The sequence below is a fragment of the Hirsutella rhossiliensis genome (assembly GCF_020360975.1).
Source record: "Hirsutella rhossiliensis strain HR02 chromosome Unknown scaffold00015, whole genome shotgun sequence".
Lineage (NCBI taxonomy): Eukaryota > Fungi > Ascomycota > Sordariomycetes > Hypocreales > Ophiocordycipitaceae > Hirsutella > Hirsutella rhossiliensis.
The window spans coordinates 1,181,713-1,202,642 of NW_025408681.1; the positions used below are offsets into that span (position 1 = coordinate 1,181,713).

Consider the following 20,930-nt stretch of genomic DNA (forward strand, 5'->3'; position numbering starts at 1 on the left):
CGGGCCTGGAATCTCTCAGTTGCTCCCTCAGCCCTATCAACTTTCAGGGTTCGGTCCGGACAGCCGCTCGTGGGGCCTTGCTTTTCGTCTTAGCCCCTTGTGCCACCAACCGAGGCGGACGGTTGCTGCCATTGAAGCTCTGCTTCGTGAGAAAACGCATTTGGCCGCCGCTCCGAGCCGGCCACGTCCCCGACGACATGCCTGGGGCCTGGGGGAAGCCGACGAGCGGCGACACCAGGGACCCGCCGCGTCGTTTGTCTTCTCCCTCGACGGACGACATGTGCAGATGCAGGCTCCTGCGTGCATGTTGCGGTTGCAGTCTTGGACCTCCGCAATGTGCTGTGCGGAGTTTGGAGGAGCACCGCGAGGTTTTGCCGTGCCGAGTACTGTAGCATGCACCGCGCACTCCAGCGAGAGCGACAATCGAACCATGATGCAATCGATTGATTGATTGCCATGCAGGCAGCAGGACCGCGGCGTGAGTGAGCGAGAGTTGCTGATGAGCACGAGTGGTGGAGCGACAGCCGAACCACAGCGTCGCACCTGTTCCGAAGGGCTTGCCCGCCGCCGTTGCATCTTGTTTTCCTGCTTCTGCTTCTGCTTCCCCAAGGGGCCGCTGCCGGCCGGATCGTCGAGCGACGAGCGCCCATTGGTGGATCCACGAAACCTTGTCTTCCCCGAACACCTGCGGCCGGCAAGGGCACTAGTTGATTCAACAAAGTCCGGTGGCCGTGCCGTGCCGTGTGTTTGCTCGTCCGAGCGAGCCAGGTAGCCGAGTACAGACGGACCAGGCAACGTGGGAGCCTGTCGTGAAGCATGGTGCCACCCACCGTCGCAGGCCAGGCAGCCTCTACCCAAGGTTGGCAGGTAAAGGCTCCGTGGCTGCAAACGCGTGAGACTCAATCCCCACCGAATGCCCTCGTCCTTTTGTGCAAGAGTCGACGTCGGTTCACGTTTCGGACGAGACTGCGAGGACGGACTGTAGCGTGCTCCAATGGCCCAGCCGCATCACAAGACTCACCCCCGCCCCCTTCTTCAACCCCCCTGCCCATCCATCGAGTCTTCAGTGTGTCGCGGAAACCCGGCTACGCCACAGGTGGGTCGGGTCCGACGGTCTACATATTGATCCCGCGGGCGGCAGGCAGAGACGGCTGGGCCATCCGCTGGCCAGAGGCGTCGGCCACCGCAAGCAACCTCGCTCTCCTCTACTCTCCTCTGCCCTCCTCTGCTCTCCTCTGCTCTGCCCTTCTTCTCCTGCGAGGGAGACAGACGGGCCGGTCGCGATGCCAACGGGGGTGGTTTCGATTCAGCCTTGCTGCCGTTATTCAGCAGTAGAGCATGTTTGGGGAATTAAGGTTCTCACGCCTCCTGGACGAGCAGCTATACCCTGTGTGCCGGAGCTTGGCTCTGCCACCCTGGTGGAAGCGGGCTTGATTCGACTGCCCATGGACCCTAGTCGGCCACTTTCTAGCAAACGTCGGAGACAAAGGCACTGAAACACTCCGAGCTAGAGGGTCGAGATGGGGGCCAAAGGCGAGCCCACACGGGACCGCGCTCCGTCCGCCCTTGCAGAGGCCATCGTCACCACGTGCCCAAATACGAGCCCCCGGAGGGCACCGTCCAACGGCCAGCGGGAGAGGTCCAATATGGGCTGCAAGCCCAGCCACAGTGACGCTTGATTTCGCACCCACGTCGGCCGGCCACACAGACCGGGATCGCGGGAACGGAAGCTCCCCAGCTGAGGCTCGAGATTGCATGCTCCAAAGTGGGAGGCCGGCGTCGAGACCAAGGATTTCTTTGTGCGCGGAACTGGAATCTGGACTAAATCCGCCCGCTCCGCTCACGTGCCCAAGTACCCGCAACCTGCACCGAGGTCCCTTGGGCCCAAGAGGGCATGGTCCCAGCACCACTGCGGACACGCCTCTTTTCCTTTTTCCCCTCATCTCCCCGTCCGCTGCCATCTTTTCAAGGCACACGCACGCAAGACGCCGCAGACGCAATTCACCCCCCTTCAGGGCTACCGTACTGTGCAGCTGCAACGCCTCCGACCGCAGACATGGAATACAGTATGGCGACATGCAGCGCAGAGCCATTGCCGTGGCTCCTCACCAGCGAGCGGGCCCAAACCCCGGGCACACGGCCTGGCCTCGAGACCTCTCTCCCCTTCACCTTCGGGGACTCGAGAGGCGGCTTGCACGCACCGTAGGCCTATTTTGGGCCCAGAGACGGCCAGCTCATAAGGCTGGGCTAGTCCAGGCGCGCACGAGTTGCGGTACCCAACTGAGACATGGTAAATGCAGATTGACGGACAAGGCACCACACGATGCTCCGTGCCGTACATACTGTACTGGGCACAATGCACTCTCCTCGGACCTCGAGGGCTCATCATTCGCACATGTGCTGGCCTTGTCCAGCGAGTCCCGGATCCAGCGTGCGCCGCATGCTACTGTCCACGAGCATGAGCGTATTTGCCAGCTCGGAGCACTTTGTTGCCGCATCCATCGACAAGGAAAATGCATGCATATGACCACACATACGCAGCGGTATCTATAATATTTCCTACCAGTCGGCGTCGCCGAACGGCACGACGCACGGCAGCGGCGACGAGGACGCGATCGGGGGAGTGAATCTTCGAATCTGCGACCGGGGGGCCCAATCCCTCGACATAAACAGCACCATGGCAAGGCGTTGCTGCAGAAGCCATGCAGTGGGATGGGATGCTAAGTAACTGCAGGGGATGCCATGGCACGGTCGATAGGGCTGAAGGGGAGGTGGGCGTGGCTCCCCGGTTGCTGCTCACCACTCATCCTCACCATTGGGTCAAGGCGAGGGGGAGAGGGGCTGCCGCGACACATGGGCACATTTGACGGGCAGCGGGCGCCCGTGGCAGACGGTCGTCGGCGACGGCGTAAATTTGGCTGTCGCACCCGGCCGTGATTGGCCGCGTCGCAACCTCGGGTTTTGCACTCAGTCGCCGTCCAGCCAAGCCAGGTACCAGCGCTGGCCGACGACGAACACATCACATTTTCTCGCCCAGAAGGGCGCCTGCAGCGGGATGCCCGAAGCAGCCCGACCTTTGGAGCGGAGGGTGGTAAAGGGCGGGCAGCGGCACACGAGCGACTTTGACTGGGTGGTATCGTGCAGCGAACCTCGCCCTTGGCCAGTCGGGGAACGGCATCGCGGCGAAGGGGGACCTCTGAAAGCTCATCGGTTTCTCGGCATCACGGCGACTCAAAATGGCGGGAGACACGCGTGGCCAGCAGCGAGAAAAGGGGATGAGGAGAAGGGGAGGGGAATGGTTGGGGTCACAGGAACCATGTGGTAGGGGGGGACCCTGTCATCCATCGGCGCTGGGCCCAACGCGAGCCGGCGCGAGAGCGAGCCCGGCCAGTCCATGGCTGCCAATGCCATGGTCGACTGGTGGTGGATGGGCGTTGGAGATTTGAGTTTGATGGCCTCGGCGTGCGCCTACGAGTACAAGGTGCTGTTCCGACCGACAACACCACAAGGCAGTACAAAGCACATGCATACAGTACGGGCACCTTGGAGGGAAAAGGCGGGCGTCTGTCTGCCAAGTCTGCCTCGAGGGTCATCGTCGGACTAGACGCGACGGCGACATGGCACCTGCCAGCGGGACGGCACCGGGAACCGCAGTGGCCGATCGGCAGATGAAGGGGGGGGCGGAAATCCACGAGGGCAAAGCATGATGAGAAGATGCATCCAAGGCCCGCGACAGTTTACAGAGGGACATGTCTTGCAGTGGCAGCGAAAAGTCGGGGCACGCGCAAGCAATCAATCTATCGAGGTTGCATCTCTGGCACGTTGCGTCGATGCAAGCCCCGCGCCCAGTCGCGATGCGGTGCCTGTCGAGTCCCCGCCAGTTGCCTCGAGAGCGACCGCCAGTTCTGGCTGGGAGAGGCGCCGTTTTGCTGGCGAAAAGGCGGGCGGTACTGGGGGAGGAGGGGGGGGACGGGCCAAGGTTGGTGTCTGGGGGTCGGTCCAATCGAGGCGGTTGGGAACCTGGAGGCTTGAGGGGGGGATGGTTGTGTGCATGTGCGGCTGCGGTGCTGGGTGCCTCTCGGAGAAGGGAGTCGGGGAAGGGGAGGGGGCGTGGACAAACCCTTTTGCTGGTCTCGCCGACACGCTGCCGAAGCCAAAGTGGCTTGCTGTTGGCCCGGTGGTTCGTCGTGCGAGAGCAAAAGGGGGAGGGTGCGGTGCCGGAAAAGGGGGGGTGTCCCTCTGGGGGATGCCAATGGGGGATGCCAATGGGGAATGGATGGGACGATTGCCGGACAGTGGGGGCCGTTTCCGAAGGCCTGCGTTGAAGCCGTGCCACCAGAGACGGTCCGCCTTTGACTCTTTCCTCCCCCCCTGTCTGTGACTGCGGAGGTATGTTTCACCTCGTCACGCTGGGACCGTGCATCAATGACATCGGCAGAGTCACGAAGAGAGAAGAGAGTGAGAGAGGGCGAGGCGGGATCGTCGTCACTCTTCTGCGAACCGTTGCCGGATGACACACGGTCCACGCCCCCCTCGTCCTAACGGATCCAGTATATCGCATTGGGGGTTTTTGTTTTGTTTGCCATGCTGGCACGCCGGAGATGGGCCCGTTTACCTTTATTTCCGGGTGGACGGCGCAGGCTGAGGGGACCCTTTTAGTCGCATCTCGGATCTCTCTCACCTTGGTGCTGTGTGCCTGGGTGCCGTTGCCGGTCTTGACGACAGCGCATGCCGAGAAAGAAGATGAAAAGAAGCAAGGGTTTTGGATGTGGAATCAATCCATGGGCCTGAGTCGTACGAGTTGTACAGTACAGGACGTGTGTGTATGTACACACAACACACACACACACACACTCTCTCTCTCTCTCTCTCAAGCTCAAGACCAACCATCCAGGCATCGACCTGGCCTCGCTTGTCCCCATGTTTGAGGAAAGACGAGGTCGCTCACGAAGAAACAGGGTGTCGTGATGTGTGTGTGTTTCGGTGGGCGACTACCGGACATGCACACATGCCCTCGGCAACCAACACAGACACATGGCAGGATACGGAGCGTGTGCGTGTGCAGTCGCAGACATAAACCATTGGGGGCACTGACACCATATCGTGTATTTGTCAGTCGATGTCCAGGGCATCCTCCTGTGTGGGCAGGCAGATTGGCGGGCGTCCGGGGACGGACTCACCATCCGTCCATCCATGCCAATGCATCACACGCCCCCCCTCGTTTAACCCCTGCCAACTCTTGTTCTTCCTTGTCGGGGCGGGAGAGGGAGAGCAGGAGGAAGAGAGACAGATGGATAGTTATATCGTCATAGAAAACAGGCAAGCAGACAGGGTCTCGGACGGGAGACCGGAGGTGAGCACCCCCTCCCCTTTCGGGCAAAACGGAGCGCGCGGTGACGATGGCCTCGGGACATGTATATACGTCCGTATGCATGTACTTGTTTGCGGCAAGGCACATTGCCTCGGTACGAGAGCATGTAGGACAGAACAGGCACCGACAATGGGGACCCCTGAAGGCATGGAGGATGTGGTACATAGCTGTGTGCTGTACGGTACAGACGTCTGTAGGCACATTGCAGTGACGGGGGGGGGGGCAACAGGGCGCCTCTGTAGCGGACGCTGCCTTTGTTGCCTGCTTTCTTTTTTTCTCTTTGGCTCCCTCTGCCTGTCGGTCCATGAGTTTGACCGAGTATCGAGTACGGTATGTACTGTATGCAGGCCGTTTACGAAGTGGTGTGTGTCTTGAGTCTGCCCCCTCGTCGACAACCCCCGTCAGGCAGCACCCAACTCACCTTGCCTGCGCCTCCCGACGCGTCTACATGTACGAATCCCGTGTGCCCGCAATAGGCATTATCTTGCGCTTGACGCCTCTCTGTTTGCTTTCCGGTGGCCAAAGGAAATGCCACATACATCCATCCAGAGGCGGCCGGATATAGAGGCGGCCGACGCAGGGCCTGGCTAGTTAGTGACGGGGCGTTGCTCCGTTCCGGCGGCTATAATTAGGACCTGTTTGTAAGTTAGACTGGCTCGCAGGGAACCTGGGGGGGACTTGGTGGCTGGTGGAGTGCGACTGGTGAGGCCATGTATTGCAAGGTTGCGTCGTGAAGGCGGGTCGAGTCCGTCAAGATGGAGTCGTCGACGACGAGACGGAGCAACGTCGTCATGGTCGTCTGGCCGGCTACGGATGGATGGGCGGAGACGGACGGACCCTCTTTCCTTCCCCGCAAAAGACGTGCGCTCGCGAGCGGGAGTTGGACGGGCGGCCGGGAGCCAACAAGAAGGTGTTGACGGGCGAGGACCGACTCATGGTCCGGGAGTGGTAAGCATCGCCAACTCTCTCGGCCGAGCAAGACGCTGCCCTGTCTATCCCCTAATTACATCTACATTCTACTCGGAAGCAAAGAGTGTGTGTGCCCCTTGCGTGTTGTGCCCCTTTCTCCCAAGACGGAGTTAGGACTTAGGCTCGGATCGTCGAGCAAGCGGCTTCTCTCTCTTCTGGGCCCAGTCTGGACCATCGTAGGGCGGCATTCCACGCCCCCCCCGTGAGTGAATGAGTGGGGGTCCCGCGGCCTGCAAGCTGCTCTCTGTGGATGGATGCCATCGTCTTCCTTCTCCCCGGTGTGTTTCAAACCACCTCCCCAAGCTGGGATGTTATCCGCGCCGTGCATGTTGCCTGCCGTACAGTACGTCAGCGATATGACATTCACTCGGGGCATGGATATCTAATTATCTATACAGATTAAATGGCGGAGAGAGACACAGCGTTTGGTGTATGTACATGCGGAGTAGATGACATCGTGACGGACGGGGAGTGTGCGGAATGTCGGCATGCACGAGACAGACACCAAGGAGGCGTCTGTTTTTTTGCTTCTCGGGCCATCTCCCCAGGGAGCGGACAACTCTCCGCCTCTTTGGGCCCCGTTCCGCCCTCGCCTTGTTTCTTCTTCCCCTTCGTCTTCCTCCCTAGCCGGCGACGATCTCTCCGCAGGGCTGCCTGCGTACTGTACACAAGCGCTGTGCGGGAGTCGCCCGAGGATATTTTTAGGAGGACAAATCACCATGAATGATGACCCCTTTTTTCCCATGCCAAAAAGAACAAAAAAGAAAAACCGCCGACCAACCGGCGGCCTGGCGTCGTCGTCGTCGACACCGGCAGGGGCGGGCCATGATTCCTCATCGTCTCGGCTCCTGGCACGCCCGTTGCGGTTATTTATTACCACGGATAACAGACTACCCGGGACCGTTCGAGTGCCTGGGACCGAGAATAGGTTGGCTGGCTGGCGGAAAACCAGCCCCCCCCCCCCGGCCTTCTCCCTCACCCCGGTCGTGGATCGTGATCATGGCAGACTGCAGTGCAACGCCAAACCACGTTTCGAAACCATTTTAAGGCGCTGACAAATACCCAAATCCCCCCCCTGCCCGGCCCAGTCAGTCAGTCAGTCAGTCAGTCACCTTGAAACTTATCGAATAGGCCCCCCTTGTTGTTTATGCCTCTGGGGGACGAGGAGGAGGAGGAGGAGGAGGATTCGTCAAACAGCGCCATGCAAGCATGTACAGTAATTACATGGTGATTGGAAATCCGTTCGGCCTGCTGCTGCTGCTGCTGCACGAGGAGAGAGGGCGGCTGCTTCGGCGGGTGGACGGATGAGTTGCTGCTGCTGCTGCTGCTGCTTATAAACCGACGGCGGATGGGGTTCCATCGTTCCATGACGGAATCGGCATCAAGGTTCAGTAGTCTTGGCGTTATAACAGCCCACAGCCTTCTCCGTACCGCGTAGTATAACTGGAGAATACCAATGGCCGTTTTTGCAGAGAGCACTGGTCAATGATGGAATACTGAATCTTTGCTTCACCTTCCCCGTCTGCCTCGCGAGAGCCCTCCTCAACCAGCACCAGACCTCGTCCTCACTGCCTCTGCCGCTAACCAAACGCCGTCCATGTCTCGCCCTACCGGCCTTGTTGCCTCCAAGGGCATCGAGCTGCTCACCTGGGGTGCGTCGTCGTCATCACCCCCTCTATCCTTTGTCCTCCCGTCCCACCGAAGCCCCCCCGGCACACACACGACACTTGGTGTCACCATCATGTCCGACCTCGTATCACGACGCTTATACAGACAAGATGCCTCGGAGGGCCGAAAATAAAGACCGTCCTGACTGACTGACCAACCAATGGCCCAGGCACCCCCAACGGCTTCAAGGCCAGCATCCTGCTCGAGGAGCTCAAGGACGCCTACGGCCTGCAATACACCGCCCAAGCCATCAACATCGGCCAAAACGTCCAGAAGGAGCCCTGGTTCACCGCCATCAATCCCAACGGCCGCATTCCCGCCATCGTCGACCATGACAACGCCGGCCTGGCCGTCTTCGAGGGCGCCGCCATCCTGTCCTACCTGACCCGCCGCTACGACCGGGACCACCGCTTCAGCTTCGCCCCGGACGACGACGACTACACCCGCGCCGAGAGCTGGATCGCATGGCAGCATGGAGGACTCGCCCCGATGCAGGGCCAGGCGAACCACTTCGTCCGCGCCGCCAAGGAAAAGATCCCCTATGCCATGCAGCGCTACGTCGGTGAGACGGAGCGCCTCTACGGCATCCTCGACGCCCGCCTCGCCGACCGGGACTACGTCGTCGGCCCGGGCCGCGGCAGGTACACCATCGCCGACATTGCCCTGCTCGGCTGGGTCGACTTCTTGCCCCTGACCACCGTCTCCGTCGCCCAGTTCCCCGCCGTCCACGCCTGGCTGCGCCGCTGTCGGGACCGCCCGGCCGTCCAGCGCGGCTTTGCCGTGCCCTCGCCCTCCAGCATCTCGGCCCTCAAGACCGACGAGGGCGAGGCTGCCGCCAAGTCCCAGGAGCTCAAGAAGCTCGTCGACCAGGCCAAGGAGCAGTATGGCTACAAGTACACGTCTCCGTAACGCGGCTCGTAACGGGTCTCCCTTTGACCTCAAGCTTGCATCCACCGAGCTGCGCTTCCTGTTCCCGCTCAACGCTCCGGCGTGAAAGATTGGGAAACAAGGAGCTTAGTCGGATGACTTCCCGAGGCTTCGGGCTATCTAGGTGACGAATTAGTCGGTAGCATCAAGAATCACAGACATTCTCTCCATTTATCACGCAGGGCTGCCAATCCAGCTTGCTGCTGATGCCTTCTTTTCCTATCCCGACTGTGCACCACGTCACTGTACGAGACATTGCCCGCCGCGGTGCTGATCGCCATCCTTGCGTCGGTTTGCGTGCTCATTCGTGTCCTCAGTAACCAGGAAGTGGCACCCGGTTGAGCTGTCGAGCATCGCAAAAAAAAAAAAAAGACTCCTGATCCAGAAGCCGATATCCTTGGCCGACATCTTTGGCCGTTGTCCTTGGCCGCTAAGACAGCGGCCTGCACCTTGTCCACCCCATGCCCGAAGACGCCAAAATCGTCGTAACCGAGGCATATGCAGGGTCCGGCCCGTCGACGCCGCAGTAATTTTCAAACCGGTCCCATCTTGGATTCACCACGCAGGGTCCTCCAGGCGTCGGAATAGGGCCACAAACTTTGGCCCCTTGTTCCTCTCCACCTTCTTGCCCTCCTCCGTCTCGCGCATCATGACTTCGACGCACTCGTCGGCCTGCTCTTCCTCCCGGGGCACACGCGAGAACGCAGGGTGCGCGTCAAAATGGTACACCATCCATTCGTGCAGCGCCTCGACGTCGGTAATCGTGTACACGATGCCGCCGGGCCGCAGGACGAATGCATACTCAGAGTTGAGCGTCGTCGAGACGATGCGCGCCTTGTGTTTGCGCGCCTTGAAGTGCGGGTCCGGGAAGCAAATGAAGACCTTGCTCAGCTGGCCCTTTTTGAAGAAGTTGGGCAGGAACTTCATCGAGTTGGCGCGCAGGCAGGCTGCGTTTTGGTATAGCTGCCCCTTGTTTTGTTCTCGTAGGGCCCATATCCGCTCCTGGACGAATTCGGTGACGGCGGTTCGAATCTCCATGCCTGCGACAGTCAGACCAGGGCGCACAAATTGGCATCTGCCCATCCAAACGCACCCAGCATCAGCGTCTCCGGCATGAGGGGCGCCAGCGCAACGAGCAGGCCTCCAAACCCGCACCCAATGTCGACGACCTCGACGTCTTGCCGCAGCCGCGGCGGGTCGGCAGAATCCTCAGGCGCCTCCTTGTCCACAAAGGTGGGATAAAATGTCGACCAGTCCATGGCAGAGGGCGACTGGGGGCTGGGGACAACAGTCAATAGGGTTCTCCCGCGAGCCATGAACGCAGGAATGCGACGTACTAAACGAGGGCGTGATCGGAAAACGGGTTCGCATGTGCGCGCTGGCGGTAAAATTTCTTGCGAGGCAGCTTGGCGACTGCGCCTTGGCCTTTGCGCGCATGGTGGTTTTCGCGGTGAGCCCGCTTATTCGCCGTGGTCTTGGTCATTTTGCTGCGACTCCGGCCGAGTCTATGCGACGCCGATGAGGGAAAAGATCTTGTCGTCGGATCGGTGTCGAGGGTGCGAAAGTTGAGATGCTGCTGGAGGGGGAAAGGGTACGAATGGAGAAGGCGGTGAGCTAGAGCTTCACAAGCCTGTAGTTGCCGCCGCTGGCTCGGACCAAGCAGCCAACCAACCGCGGCTCGCCCTCTCTCTCTCTCTCTCTCTCCTCTAACTTGGTACTTAAAATATGGAAACCTCCCCCCGCCCCAAGCTCCGAGCCCTTGGACTAAAGGCCCTTTGCAGCAGTTCACCCGCAGCCACTGCTTTGTCCATCTTCCGCCATGGCCGTCGAGGCTGCATCGTCGTGGGCCGCCATGGATCTGTTGTCGTCCCTGCTGGTCCGCGCCATCTCTGTCATCTGTGTAAGCCCGACGGACCAAGCACCTCTGCCTGGGCGCCAAGCTAACCTCCACCCAGCTCGCATTGGGGACCGTCATCATCCTGCCCCTCTTCTTCTGCGTCGGATACGACTTGTTCCTCTGGATATGGAGGCAATGGAGTAATCTGTTCTCGGCCCCGGAACGCCAAGGCGCATCGACACCTGTGCCCAGCGACTCCTCGGCCACCTCAACGTCCAAGGACGCTCGAGACCAAAGCTCACGCGAGTGATGAACGCATCCCTCCGAAACCCGTCACGAGCGCCGCCACCGATGCAAGAAATACCCGTGTTTTTTCCTTCCGTCATTGATTCATTGGATTAAGCGAGCATCCTATGAAATCTGGGCAACCACCTTGAGCAAATCTCCCGTCACACCCATGGCCGTCACCTCTCCGCCAGCTCCCGCGCCTTGCACAATCAGCGGATTGCTCCCATATCTCTCCGTGTAGAAGCTGATGATGTTGTCGCTCCCCTTGAGCGCGGCGATCGGATGCGTCAGATCGAACATTTCCAATCCCACCTTGACCTTGTTGGCCGCCACGTCAATGCTACCAACAAACCGCACCACCTTGCCGGCCTTTTGCGCCGTGGCCTTGGTCTCCTCCATCTGCTGGTCAAAGGCCGGAAGCTTCTCAAGGAACTCGTCGCCGCTGCTGCTTGACTCGAGCTCCTTGGGGATCAGGCTCTGCACGGGAAAGGCCGTCGGAGACTCGACCGGGAGCCCGACGAGGCGCGCCAAGATGGTCAGCTTCCGTGCGACATCAAGCCCGTTGAGGTCGTCTCGCGGATCCGGCTCGGTGTAGCCAAGCGACTTGGCCTTTTTGACCTCGTCGGACCACGAGCCCCCCTGTCCCGAGGTGGGCGCAAACGAGTTGAAGAGGAAGGACATGGTGCCGCTAAAGACGCCCTCGATCTTGGTGACCTTGTCGCCAGTCTCGACCAGGTCCTTGAGCGTGGAGATGACGGGCAGGCCCGCGCCGACCGATGACTCGTGGTAGACCTTTGCGCCCGAGGTCGCGGCCGCGGTGAAAATGTCTTGCCACAGCTGGTAGGAGCCGGAGAAGGCCTTCTTGTTGGGCGTGACAATGCTCACGCCGCGGCTGAGGGCGAGAGGGTACAGCTCGGCGACATCTTGCGAGCTGGTGTTGTCGACCAGGACCGCCTTGGCGGGTGCGGCCGCGAGGTAGTCGATGACCTTGGAAAGGGCAGGGGGGGGTTTTGACGAGGCGGCCAGGGCCTCGGCGACGCCGTCCATGTTGACTTCGCTGTAATCGTCATTGTAGAGCGCCTTGCGGCTGGTGGAGACGTAGCAGAGGTTTAGCTTGGGGGACGGCTTTCGGGCAGCGAGGCCTCGCAGCTGGGAGAGGAAGCATTTGCCAACACCGCCGGCGCCTGCATTGGTCAAGGACTGGTTAGCATTGACTGCTGATGGGGGACGATGGCAAGTAGCTGACCAATGACGGCAATGTAGACTTGGTTCTTAGTGGCCATGTTTCTTTGCCTGTCCTTGCGAGAGAGAATGCTGTCGAGGGAATTGATTTTCTTTTCGCGCGTGGCCGATCATGGCGGGGAAGCTGTGACGCTGAAGTCTGTGGAGGGGCGGAGGGGCTGAGGGGCTGATGGCTCGAGCGCCCGTGTGGCTTGCTTGCCGGCTCCACCTTGTGGCTTTCTTGACCATGGCACCCGGCACCCTTGAGACTCGCCACCTACAACTTGTCGCGAAGAAACTCGAGAAAGCCCATCGCGGAAACATGAAGTTTGAAAGAAGCACACTTTGAGGCGCGCTACATTCAAGAGTTGCTTATCTGGCGGCTGCAGACAGCCAGCTCGTCCTGGACCGCGGGCGCACGCCGAAACCGCCGAAACCGCCGAAATCGTCGCCATCCAGCTCGAAAAGATCGCTACAGGATGCCGCAGGATTCCAACTTGTACGGCCAGCGGCCAGCCAAGAAGCAGATACGAGGCAAAATCATGTCAACTTCCATGGACTTTGCCGCCCAACTAACATCGCTTCTCTCAATTGCAGCCACGCAGGACCCGACGTCGCGACCTCGGCCCTCCAAGGGGTCCAAGGGGTCCAAGCAGGACATTTTCCGCAGCAGCAGACCCGCAAATTCGCAAGGCGCCGGCTCCAAGCTGGTGCTCAGAGACGTGGCGGGAACGGAGGAGGAGGCGCAGGAGCTCGCCCGCGCGAGGCGGAAGATGAAGAACAAGGCCCGGCTTTACGCTGCCATGAAACGCGGCGATTACGTGCCCAAGGAAAACGAAGTAGAGCCGCTGGTCGACTTTGATCGGAAATGGGCCGAGGGCAAAGAGGGCGCCCTCTCGGCCTCGGACAGCAGCTCCGACGAGGACGACGGCGACAACGATAAGGAGGTGATTGAGTGGGATGACGAGTTTGGCCGGCGGCGACAGGGCACCAGGGCCGACAAGGAGAAGATGGAGCGGAGGGCGCGCCGAGCCCTGCTGGGAGCCGAGGAGCTGGAACTCATGTCAGCGCGGCCCTCGGCGCCGGGCAATCTCATCTACGGAAACACTATCCAGTCCATGGCCTTCAAACCCGAGGCTCCGGAGCAGATGGAGGCGCTGGCGCGTAAGCGCGACCGAAGCGAGACGCCGCCGGCACCGACCCACTACGACCCCGACGCGGAGATTCGGGACAGAGGCGTGGGCTTCTTCAAGTTCAGCAAGGTCGAGGAGGAGCGGGTTGCGCAGATGAAGTCGCTCCAGGAGGAAAGGGAGCGGACGGTGCGGGCGCTCAAGGCGCGCGAGGAGGAAAAGCAGTTGCGCAAGCGGCAGATTGAGCAGCGCCGGAGAGAAATGGGGGCGCGGCGAGCGCGGCACCAGGCAGACAGCTTTCTGGACGGGCTGACGGAGTAGTGCAGGACTTGCTTGGCGCAGGTAAGCATTGGTGGCATCTGTTTCGTGTGCTGCAGCAAGCCGGACAGCGACACGGCCAACACGAGCCCTCTCTAGACTTTGGAGCCGTCGTCTCTCCGTACTGTGCATGGAGAAGCGAGAGAGAGTAATGATAAACGCCGCCAAAACTCTGGCCAAAAAAATAATAATTATGAAACAAATCCGCTCTTTCATCTCCAGTCTCCATGCTGCACTGAGGCATGGCTCGCGCGCAGCGGGGGGAGAGATATTAGCGAGGACTGGGGCTGGGGCTGATACGAGATGGCTCGACCAACCACAGCCTGCCCCGTCCCTCGTGTCGCACGAGACCGGGGGAGTGCGGCGACGGTTGCTCTGTCGGAATCCCGCCATGTCGGTAGCATCCAAGTGCCTGGCCCATGTGCTTCTGCAACGCGTCGTCGATTGAGCAATAAACACCAGTAGACGCGAGAGAAGATTGCGCGTACGCGTGCGAATACAGTTACAGCGCAGCGCATTACAGTACAGTGCAGTACAGTGCAGCGAAATCGCCCCGGCACAGTAAGGGCCCCGTGCAGGCTTCAATTGCGCCCTGGGGCTGTGGAGCTGCAGGCCTTTTTGCAGCAGAGTGAGCGGCCAGTCCCAAACAGGTTACCGCGCAAAGTGTGAGTCACCGGCCAGGCTCCACTGCGAGCGCAAGGGCGCGGTGCTACTTGAGATGCTATTAGCGGCCTACCGTCAGCACACCTAATACCTTCGATGTTGTGCTACTGCGCTAAGTCCTTCACATGTCTAGCCTTGTACCGCTTACCCCCGACCACCTGCACCGCGCAGGGACAAAAGTTTGGCTGCCTAGAGATTACAAAACGGCCCAAATTTCCACAGCACGCTTTCACTCTCTCTCTCCTCCTCATCCCCCCAGCATCCAGAAGACCTTCTCTCAGCCGTCACGCCTCAGGCGGCCACCAAGATGCTGTAAATCCATTTCTCCCCGAGTGTGCTCCTTAATCCGCCAAGATTCCGTCTCCAGATTTTGTCAACTATCCAACCTTCTCCCCTCAACCCCCCTATCACCACCCGGTCGATTTGGACTTTGGCTCTGCTTTGATCAGCATCAGCTCAAGCTCTCCTCCCCACTCAACCGCCAACATTTCGGCCCAAGACTTTACGGTCTTCACCACGGATTCCCAATCAACATGGCTTCCCAAATCAGCTTCTGCCCTGCCGGCACCATCCGCGCACCCCCTTCAGACTCCCGACCTGGACAGCTCGCAGCAGGACTTTGTTCTGTTCGACAGCCCTCATCAACAACCTGCGTCCCTTAATCGGCCTGCCGTGTCGCTGTCCAGCAGCCAGCGCCGTCATTCGTACCACAACCGCCGGGAGAAGCCCATTTCACCCGCTGTCCAGAACCAACGAGTGGCCCAGCTCCAGGGTATCGGAAATCAATCTCTGTCGCCAGTACGCAACTTTGCCCATCACCAGTTTTACGCCTCTTCGGCCCCTTCATCGACCGTCTCCTTGAACCAGAATCGTCTCACGTCCAGGCCTCCCGTGCCGCTCTTCAACCAAAATCCCGGCACTGATATCTTCGAAATCGCCAAGATGATGAACGCTGCAGGTTTGTCTCCGCTCGCCTGGGACGCTGCCTTGGCTCTGACCCTTGCTAATCCGTGCCCTCAAGACGTCGACCTGGATGAATTCACCGCCTTCGAGGGCGGGGCCTCGACGGGCTTCTCTTCCCCGGCTATTCCGTCTGCCATGGAATTCACCAGCAGCACCTCGAGCTCAACATCCAATTTGGGTACTGTCTCGCCGCAAGATCTCCTCGTGCAAGAACCGTTTATGTCAGCGCCGAACTCGACCGCCCTCACGTCTTTGACTTCGCCCTCCATCTACAACGAGTCTCCCGAGTTTGACAGCTTCGACGTCTCGCCTAGCTTCGACGGCGTTGAGTTTGACGGCTCGGCAGATCCCTGGTATCCTCTATTCCCGCCCGACTCCAGCAGTGGTGCCGAACAGGCGCGAAGCCTGGACAACTCTCCCGCCAACAAGTCGGATGATCTCGAGGACTCAACGCAACGCACATCTACCAGCGGACGCAAGAAGTCAGACAGCTCGCCCACGGGTAGCGCTCGCCACTCTTCTGTCTCTGGTGTCAATGCGCGCAAGCGAGACAAGCCTTTGCCGCCCATCATTGTCGAGGATCCCAACGATACCGTGGCCATGAAGCGGGCGCGCAACACTCTTGCGGCGCGAAAGTCGCGTGAGCGCAAGGCTCAACGCTTCGAGGATCTGGAGGAGCGTATTGCAAAATTAGAGGCGGAGCGCGACCATTGGAAGCGCATTGCTTTGTCGCAAACGGATGCGCAGTAGGGGAAAAGTTGTTTTGTTTCTCTCCTTTACCATCACCTGTTGATACAAGGGTCTGCCGTGTGCAGCACATGCTTTGCGCAGTGTGTTATTAGTTTTGACCAAACTCTGCAATAGAGATTACTGTACTGTTTTGATTGTCATGATTCCGTTGTCCATCGCGTGTGTCGTCATCGGGTCTGCCACTGCCGTCGTACTCGGTTAGACTTGTCCGACTCCAACAGCGAATGCCGACCCGCGCCCCCTCGTTTGTGCGGAGGTGACGTTAAAGAGGAGATAGCCGTGGATTGTTGCCGACGGGGCGACTGCACCCTTTGACAGCAACGCTTGGAGTTTCTTGATCATGGGCAAGGACGTTCTCATCAGCTATGGGGTGGATGTGGACGCCGTCGCTGGGTGGCTTGGCTCGTACGGCGGGCAAGACTCGTCCCACGACATTAGCAGAGGTTCTCCCCCGTCTCTCTTTCTCTCTTTTTGTCTCCCCTCTCTCCTCTCTTCTCTTCTCTCTCCTCCCCTCCAACCCCCCCCCCCCGTGTCCCCTTTCGCTACCCTATTTTCTGACGAGAGGCGGCCCGACTCGACGGAGCGGGCGGCCGTCGGGGCAGGCATCTTTGCGGGCACCGTGGGCACGCGGCGGCTGCTCAAGCTCTTTGCCAAGTACGACATCAAGGCGACGTGGTTCGTGCCGGGCCACAGCCTCGAGAGCTTCCCCGAGGAGATGGCGGCGGTGCGCGACGCCGGGCACGAGCTCGGGCTGCACGGCTACTCGCACGAGAACCCGACGGACATGGATGCGCGGCAGCAGCGCGACGTGCTGGAGCACTCGTGGCGGCTGCTGACGGCGTTTGCGGGGGGCCGGCCGCCGCGCGGCATCGTGGCGCCGTGGTGGGAGGCGAGCGCCGAGGGCACGCGGCTGCTGCTCGAGTACGGCATCGACTACGACCATTCCATGAGCCACGACGACTCGCAGCCGTACTACCTGCCGACGGACACGCGCTGGACCAAGATCGACTACGCGCAGCCGGCGCACACGTGGATGCGGCCGCTGGACCGCGGCGTGCCCACGGGCATCGTCGAGGTGCCGGCCAACTGGTGCCTCGACGACCTCCCGCCGCTGCTGTTCGTCAAGAGCGCGCCCAACAGCCACGGCTTCGTCAACGCGCGCGACGTCGAGGACACGTGGCGCGACCACTTCGACTACCTGTACCGCGAGCTGGACCGCTTCGTCTTGCCGCTGACGCTGCACCCGGACGTCAGCGGCCGCCCGCACGCGCTGCTCATGCACGAGCGCCTCATCGAGTACTTTGCCGCCCACGAGGGCGTGCGCTTCGGCACCATGGGCCAGGTGGCCGACGAGTTTCGCCGCGACAATCCGCCGCCCGAGGGGGCCTTGATGCCGGCTGCTCCCGGGGCCTGGGTGAAGAAATGACGCCCCCCTCTCTCTCTCCTTTATACTCACTCCTGTGTCCTCTCTCTATGTGTGTGTCTTCCTCTCTTTCTTGCGTGCGCCCACTCTCTCTATCCTCTCCGGGGTGTCCATACTCTCTCAGTCTGCTCACTTGCGGTTCCATTGTGTCTCTCACTCTGTCCACTGGCCCGGTACGGGGGGGAAACATGTCCAGACGGGCAACTCAACTCAACTTCTTACATGGGAAAATCTTGCCCAAGACGAATAGCTTGGTTGGCTGCGAGGAAGCTGAATCGTGACCAGCAGCATAGCCAAACCCAAAAAAAGGGGAGGGGAGACAAGGGGATTCAAGAAAACACCGACGTCCCCGAGCCCCGACTTTGTTGAGGATAGCGTACGTGAGCGTATACATATTCATGCGCCTGTCGTCAAAAATTGCGCATTCGCCTCCTTGGCACACGCCCTCTGGCAGGGATCGGAGTTGTTCATGTCTTGTTGGGTCCTGCACCGGCTCCAGTCCCTAGCTGTCGGCTCCGTGTTTACCTCGGCACGGCTCCGCTGTCGTCGACGGCACCGCCCTCGACAGCCGCGCGGGCTCCTTCATCAACAGAGTTTCCGGGCCACCGACCAGACAAACTTCAGGGCTGTGCCTTGCTGCTGGACCGACGCGGCCGGCCGCGAGTCAGCCACGTTTGCTCCAAACCATCGTAATGTCGCTATTCGTGACGGTGCTAGGGCGCCCTCCAGACGTCCCCACCGTCGAGGCCAACAATGGTGGCGCACAATGAGCCCATTTATACCACTGGCCTCGGCCGTTTCCTTGCCTTGTTGATTTTCAATTCCTTTACACCCTCGTTACAGAGGACCCCCATCACCTTCCAGTTGACCGCCCTACATTGCCGGAGCCTGAAACCTGTCGCCTGATCCCTATTCTCGAAGATCGCCATGGCCGCCAAGTCACCCGCGATCCCGGGATTCAGCGCCCTCTCGGACCAGGTGTTTGTGCGCCCAGGCAGCGTCGATGTAAAGCCATCTACGAGCGATCCCGACACCGTGATAATCTACGGCTGGGGCGACGGCCAAGGCAGGCACGTGGCCAAATACGCCGATGGCTATCGCCGACTGTTCCCCCACGCCAAGCAGGTGGTGGTGCTGTCGCCCATCATCAAGGGCATGTTCTCGGACCTGCGGCAACGCTCCGAGTACATGGTGCCCGTGGTAGAGGCCATGGGCGACGAGGATTCCGCGCTGGTCCACGCCATGTCGAATACCGGAGCCGCCAACTACGCCGCCACGCTGCACGCCTACCGGCTGAGGAACAACGAGGCGCTCCCGCATCAGCTGCTCATCATGGACTCGACGCCCGGCAGCACGGACCTGACGCCGTCCAACGTGATGCGCTGGTCACGAGCCATGGCCATGGGCACGGCCAGCTGGTTTCCGTGGCCGACTGCAGTGACACAGGCCATCTGGGGCGTCTTCCTGTGCGTCCACAGCTTGTACTGGTGGATGCTGGGGCGGGAAAGCGCGGGGGCTTGGAGTCGCCGAGCCGTCAACGACGAGAGATACGAGGCAAAGGGGGCGCGCAAGCTGTACATGTACAGCAAGGAGGACGAGCTCATCTCGTGGGAGGACATCGAGCGGCACGCGGCGGAGACCAAGGAGCGCGGCTGGGAGGCCGAGGCGGAGCTGTTCCAGGGGAGCGGACACGTCGGACACATGCGGCAGAGCCCGGCGCAGTACTGGACGGCCATTGGGAGAGCGTGGCGACGGGCTGCTGGAGGGGAGTCGTGATTGCGTCGCCGTTGGAAGAGGTTGGACAGAGACGGTAGATTGACATAACAAGGGGTTGGCCGCGCTTGGCCGGCGCCTTCCGAATCAGATGGCGCCCCCAAAGGAGGAGCGAGAGGCTGTTGGCTAATTACTGGCTGTTGGTTGCGCATGCCTCGTCCGAACCCCCGGTCTTACAGCCAGACTTTTGGCTGCTCCGTCAGCTGCAATTTCGGTGCTTGTTCCTTCCCGTCATCCCTTGCCCCTTTTTCCTTTTTGCACAGACTCCTTTTCTCTCTCTCTTTCTTTCTCTCTCTCTTTCTCTCTCTCTCTCAATTATTAATAAGCGTCGTCGGTCTCGCCTTGTCTTGCTCACGTTGCTTCTTTTCCGTGCCACCACCACCAGTCACACACGCTCGCTTTCTTCTTTTCACTGCCCGAGCCTCCTCGCCGGCTTCCGCCCGTCGCTTTTTCCTACCGAAGCAAGTTCCTGTCGTTACCTACGCCATCATGGCCGCCATCGCTCGCTCCCTGGCCCTCTTGTCGCTGGCCGTCTCGGCGCTCGCCCGCACCAACCTGCAGGGCTGCACCTACTCTGACGAGGTGGTGGCGCCCTCGAGCATGGCTCCCTACAACAAGCGCATCTGGTACGTGCCGGAATCGGGCGAGATTTGCGAGTTTCTCGACTGCGGAGGCGGCCGCGCACCGCCCAAGACGACGGTGCCCGGGTGCCCCCTGTACAGCGGCACCGAGACGTACTCGCCGAGCTTCCTGGATGTGAAGACGGCCGCTCGCACGAGCCCGGCCAGCAGCGATGTGTCGGCGACTGACACACCGTCGTCATCGGCGCACGCATCCTCGGCATCTGGGTCTTTGGCGCACGCATCTGCGGCACGTGTGACGGTGACCAGCGGCAGCGCCAATGTGGTGCACACGACGGCGGCGCCCACGAGCCTGCCCCGGGAGGAGGCGTCGTCCAGCTCCGGCTTCACGGCCGTGCAGACAACCAAGAGCACCGCCGTCGCCGGGCCCGCGTCTTCTGGGGCCGCGTCGTCGACGGGCTCTCGGGGAGACGGAGCGGCCAAGCCGTCGAGCAGCTCGACGCCCGTCAGCGCTGCGGCCGGGCTGATGACGACGCGTGCCGTGCTCGGATCCGCCCTCTTGGCCGGTGTGGCGGCCGGCATGAGCCTGCTGTAACGGGAACGTGGCTATGTCACTGGTGGCCAGGTGTAAGACAGACGTTGGCAATACTGGGGTGGGCAAAACGGCCCGGGGGCATCTGGCGGAGCGGAGTGAGGCTGGAGACGGCCGGGCAGGTGCATGTTGCATCCATGTACTCGTATTGACTGTAAATACCAAGGAAGCGTGTTCATTTGCCTTGGATAGATGATACATACATGCATGCTGGCTACATGTACAGTGCAAGTCCATTGCGCTGAGCGGAGGACAAAAGGGAGACAAGAGAGGCAGGCCGCGGATTGCGAGCCGGAGGCCAATGGTCGGACGCGGCGTGATGGAGCCCGGCGGCAGGCAGTCAGCCACGGCGCATGCGCGGGTGGAGCAAGTTGAGCAAATGCAACCCGAGGTGCATGGCTAGATTATGCTTTTGGATCTTTTCCACGGGCCGGTATTCGTATAATACTTGACGGA

The 20,930-nt window shown here is 60.7% G+C and overlaps 9 protein-coding genes across 9 annotated transcripts; 7 read left to right on the plus strand and 2 right to left on the minus strand.

Moving 5' to 3' along the window:
* Positions 1-7,937: 7,937 nt before the first annotated feature.
* On the plus strand, positions 7,938-8,917 carry HRG_10325 (glutathione S-transferase II; the record flags this gene model as incomplete). Its single annotated transcript, XM_044868796.1, has 2 exons — positions 7,938-7,992; positions 8,178-8,917. 2 exons carry the CDS (start codon positions 7,938-7,940, stop codon positions 8,915-8,917), a joined length of 795 nt encoding a protein of 264 aa, XP_044716151.1.
* Positions 8,918-9,490: 573 nt separating this feature from the next.
* On the minus strand, positions 9,491-10,418 carry HRG_10326 (putative methyltransferase domain-containing protein; the record flags this gene model as incomplete). Its single annotated transcript, XM_044868797.1, has 3 exons — positions 9,491-9,975; positions 10,029-10,213; positions 10,273-10,418. The coding sequence occupies 3 exons, from the start codon at positions 10,416-10,418 to the stop codon at positions 9,491-9,493; spliced, it is 816 nt and encodes a 271-aa protein (XP_044716152.1).
* A 336-nt stretch (positions 10,419-10,754) lies between these two features.
* HRG_10327 (uncharacterized protein) lies at positions 10,755-11,082 on the plus strand (the record flags this gene model as incomplete). The annotated part of the gene is made up of 2 exons (XM_044868798.1): positions 10,755-10,835; positions 10,891-11,082. 2 exons carry the CDS (start codon positions 10,755-10,757, stop codon positions 11,080-11,082), a joined length of 273 nt encoding a protein of 90 aa, XP_044716153.1.
* A 101-nt stretch (positions 11,083-11,183) lies between these two features.
* On the minus strand, positions 11,184-12,343 carry HRG_10328 (homoserine dehydrogenase domain-containing protein; the record flags this gene model as incomplete). Its single annotated transcript, XM_044868799.1, has 2 exons — positions 11,184-12,244; positions 12,307-12,343. The coding sequence occupies 2 exons, from the start codon at positions 12,341-12,343 to the stop codon at positions 11,184-11,186; spliced, it is 1,098 nt and encodes a 365-aa protein (XP_044716154.1).
* Positions 12,344-12,760: 417 nt separating this feature from the next.
* On the plus strand, positions 12,761-13,732 carry HRG_10329 (uncharacterized protein; the record flags this gene model as incomplete). The annotated part of the gene is made up of 1 exon (XM_044868800.1): positions 12,761-13,732. The coding sequence occupies one exon, from the start codon at positions 12,761-12,763 to the stop codon at positions 13,730-13,732; it is 972 nt and encodes a 323-aa protein (XP_044716155.1).
* A 967-nt stretch (positions 13,733-14,699) lies between these two features.
* On the plus strand, positions 14,700-16,105 carry HRG_10330 (bZIP transcription factor domain-containing protein; the record flags this gene model as incomplete). Its single annotated transcript, XM_044868801.1, has 3 exons — positions 14,700-14,704; positions 14,842-15,350; positions 15,414-16,105. The coding sequence occupies 3 exons, from the start codon at positions 14,700-14,702 to the stop codon at positions 16,103-16,105; spliced, it is 1,206 nt and encodes a 401-aa protein (XP_044716156.1).
* Positions 16,106-16,445: 340 nt separating this feature from the next.
* Positions 16,446-17,531, plus strand: HRG_10331 (polysaccharide deacetylase domain-containing protein; the record flags this gene model as incomplete). The annotated part of the gene is made up of 3 exons (XM_044868802.1): positions 16,446-16,548; positions 16,708-17,194; positions 17,246-17,531. 3 exons carry the CDS (start codon positions 16,446-16,448, stop codon positions 17,529-17,531), a joined length of 876 nt encoding a protein of 291 aa, XP_044716157.1.
* Positions 17,532-18,455: 924 nt separating this feature from the next.
* Positions 18,456-19,304, plus strand: HRG_10332 (PaxU; the record flags this gene model as incomplete). Its single annotated transcript, XM_044868803.1, has 1 exon — positions 18,456-19,304. One exon carries the CDS (start codon positions 18,456-18,458, stop codon positions 19,302-19,304), a length of 849 nt encoding a protein of 282 aa, XP_044716158.1.
* Positions 19,305-19,790: 486 nt separating this feature from the next.
* On the plus strand, positions 19,791-20,477 carry HRG_10333 (uncharacterized protein; the record flags this gene model as incomplete). The annotated part of the gene is made up of 1 exon (XM_044868804.1): positions 19,791-20,477. One exon carries the CDS (start codon positions 19,791-19,793, stop codon positions 20,475-20,477), a length of 687 nt encoding a protein of 228 aa, XP_044716159.1.
* Between the last annotated feature and the right edge of the window lie 453 nt (positions 20,478-20,930).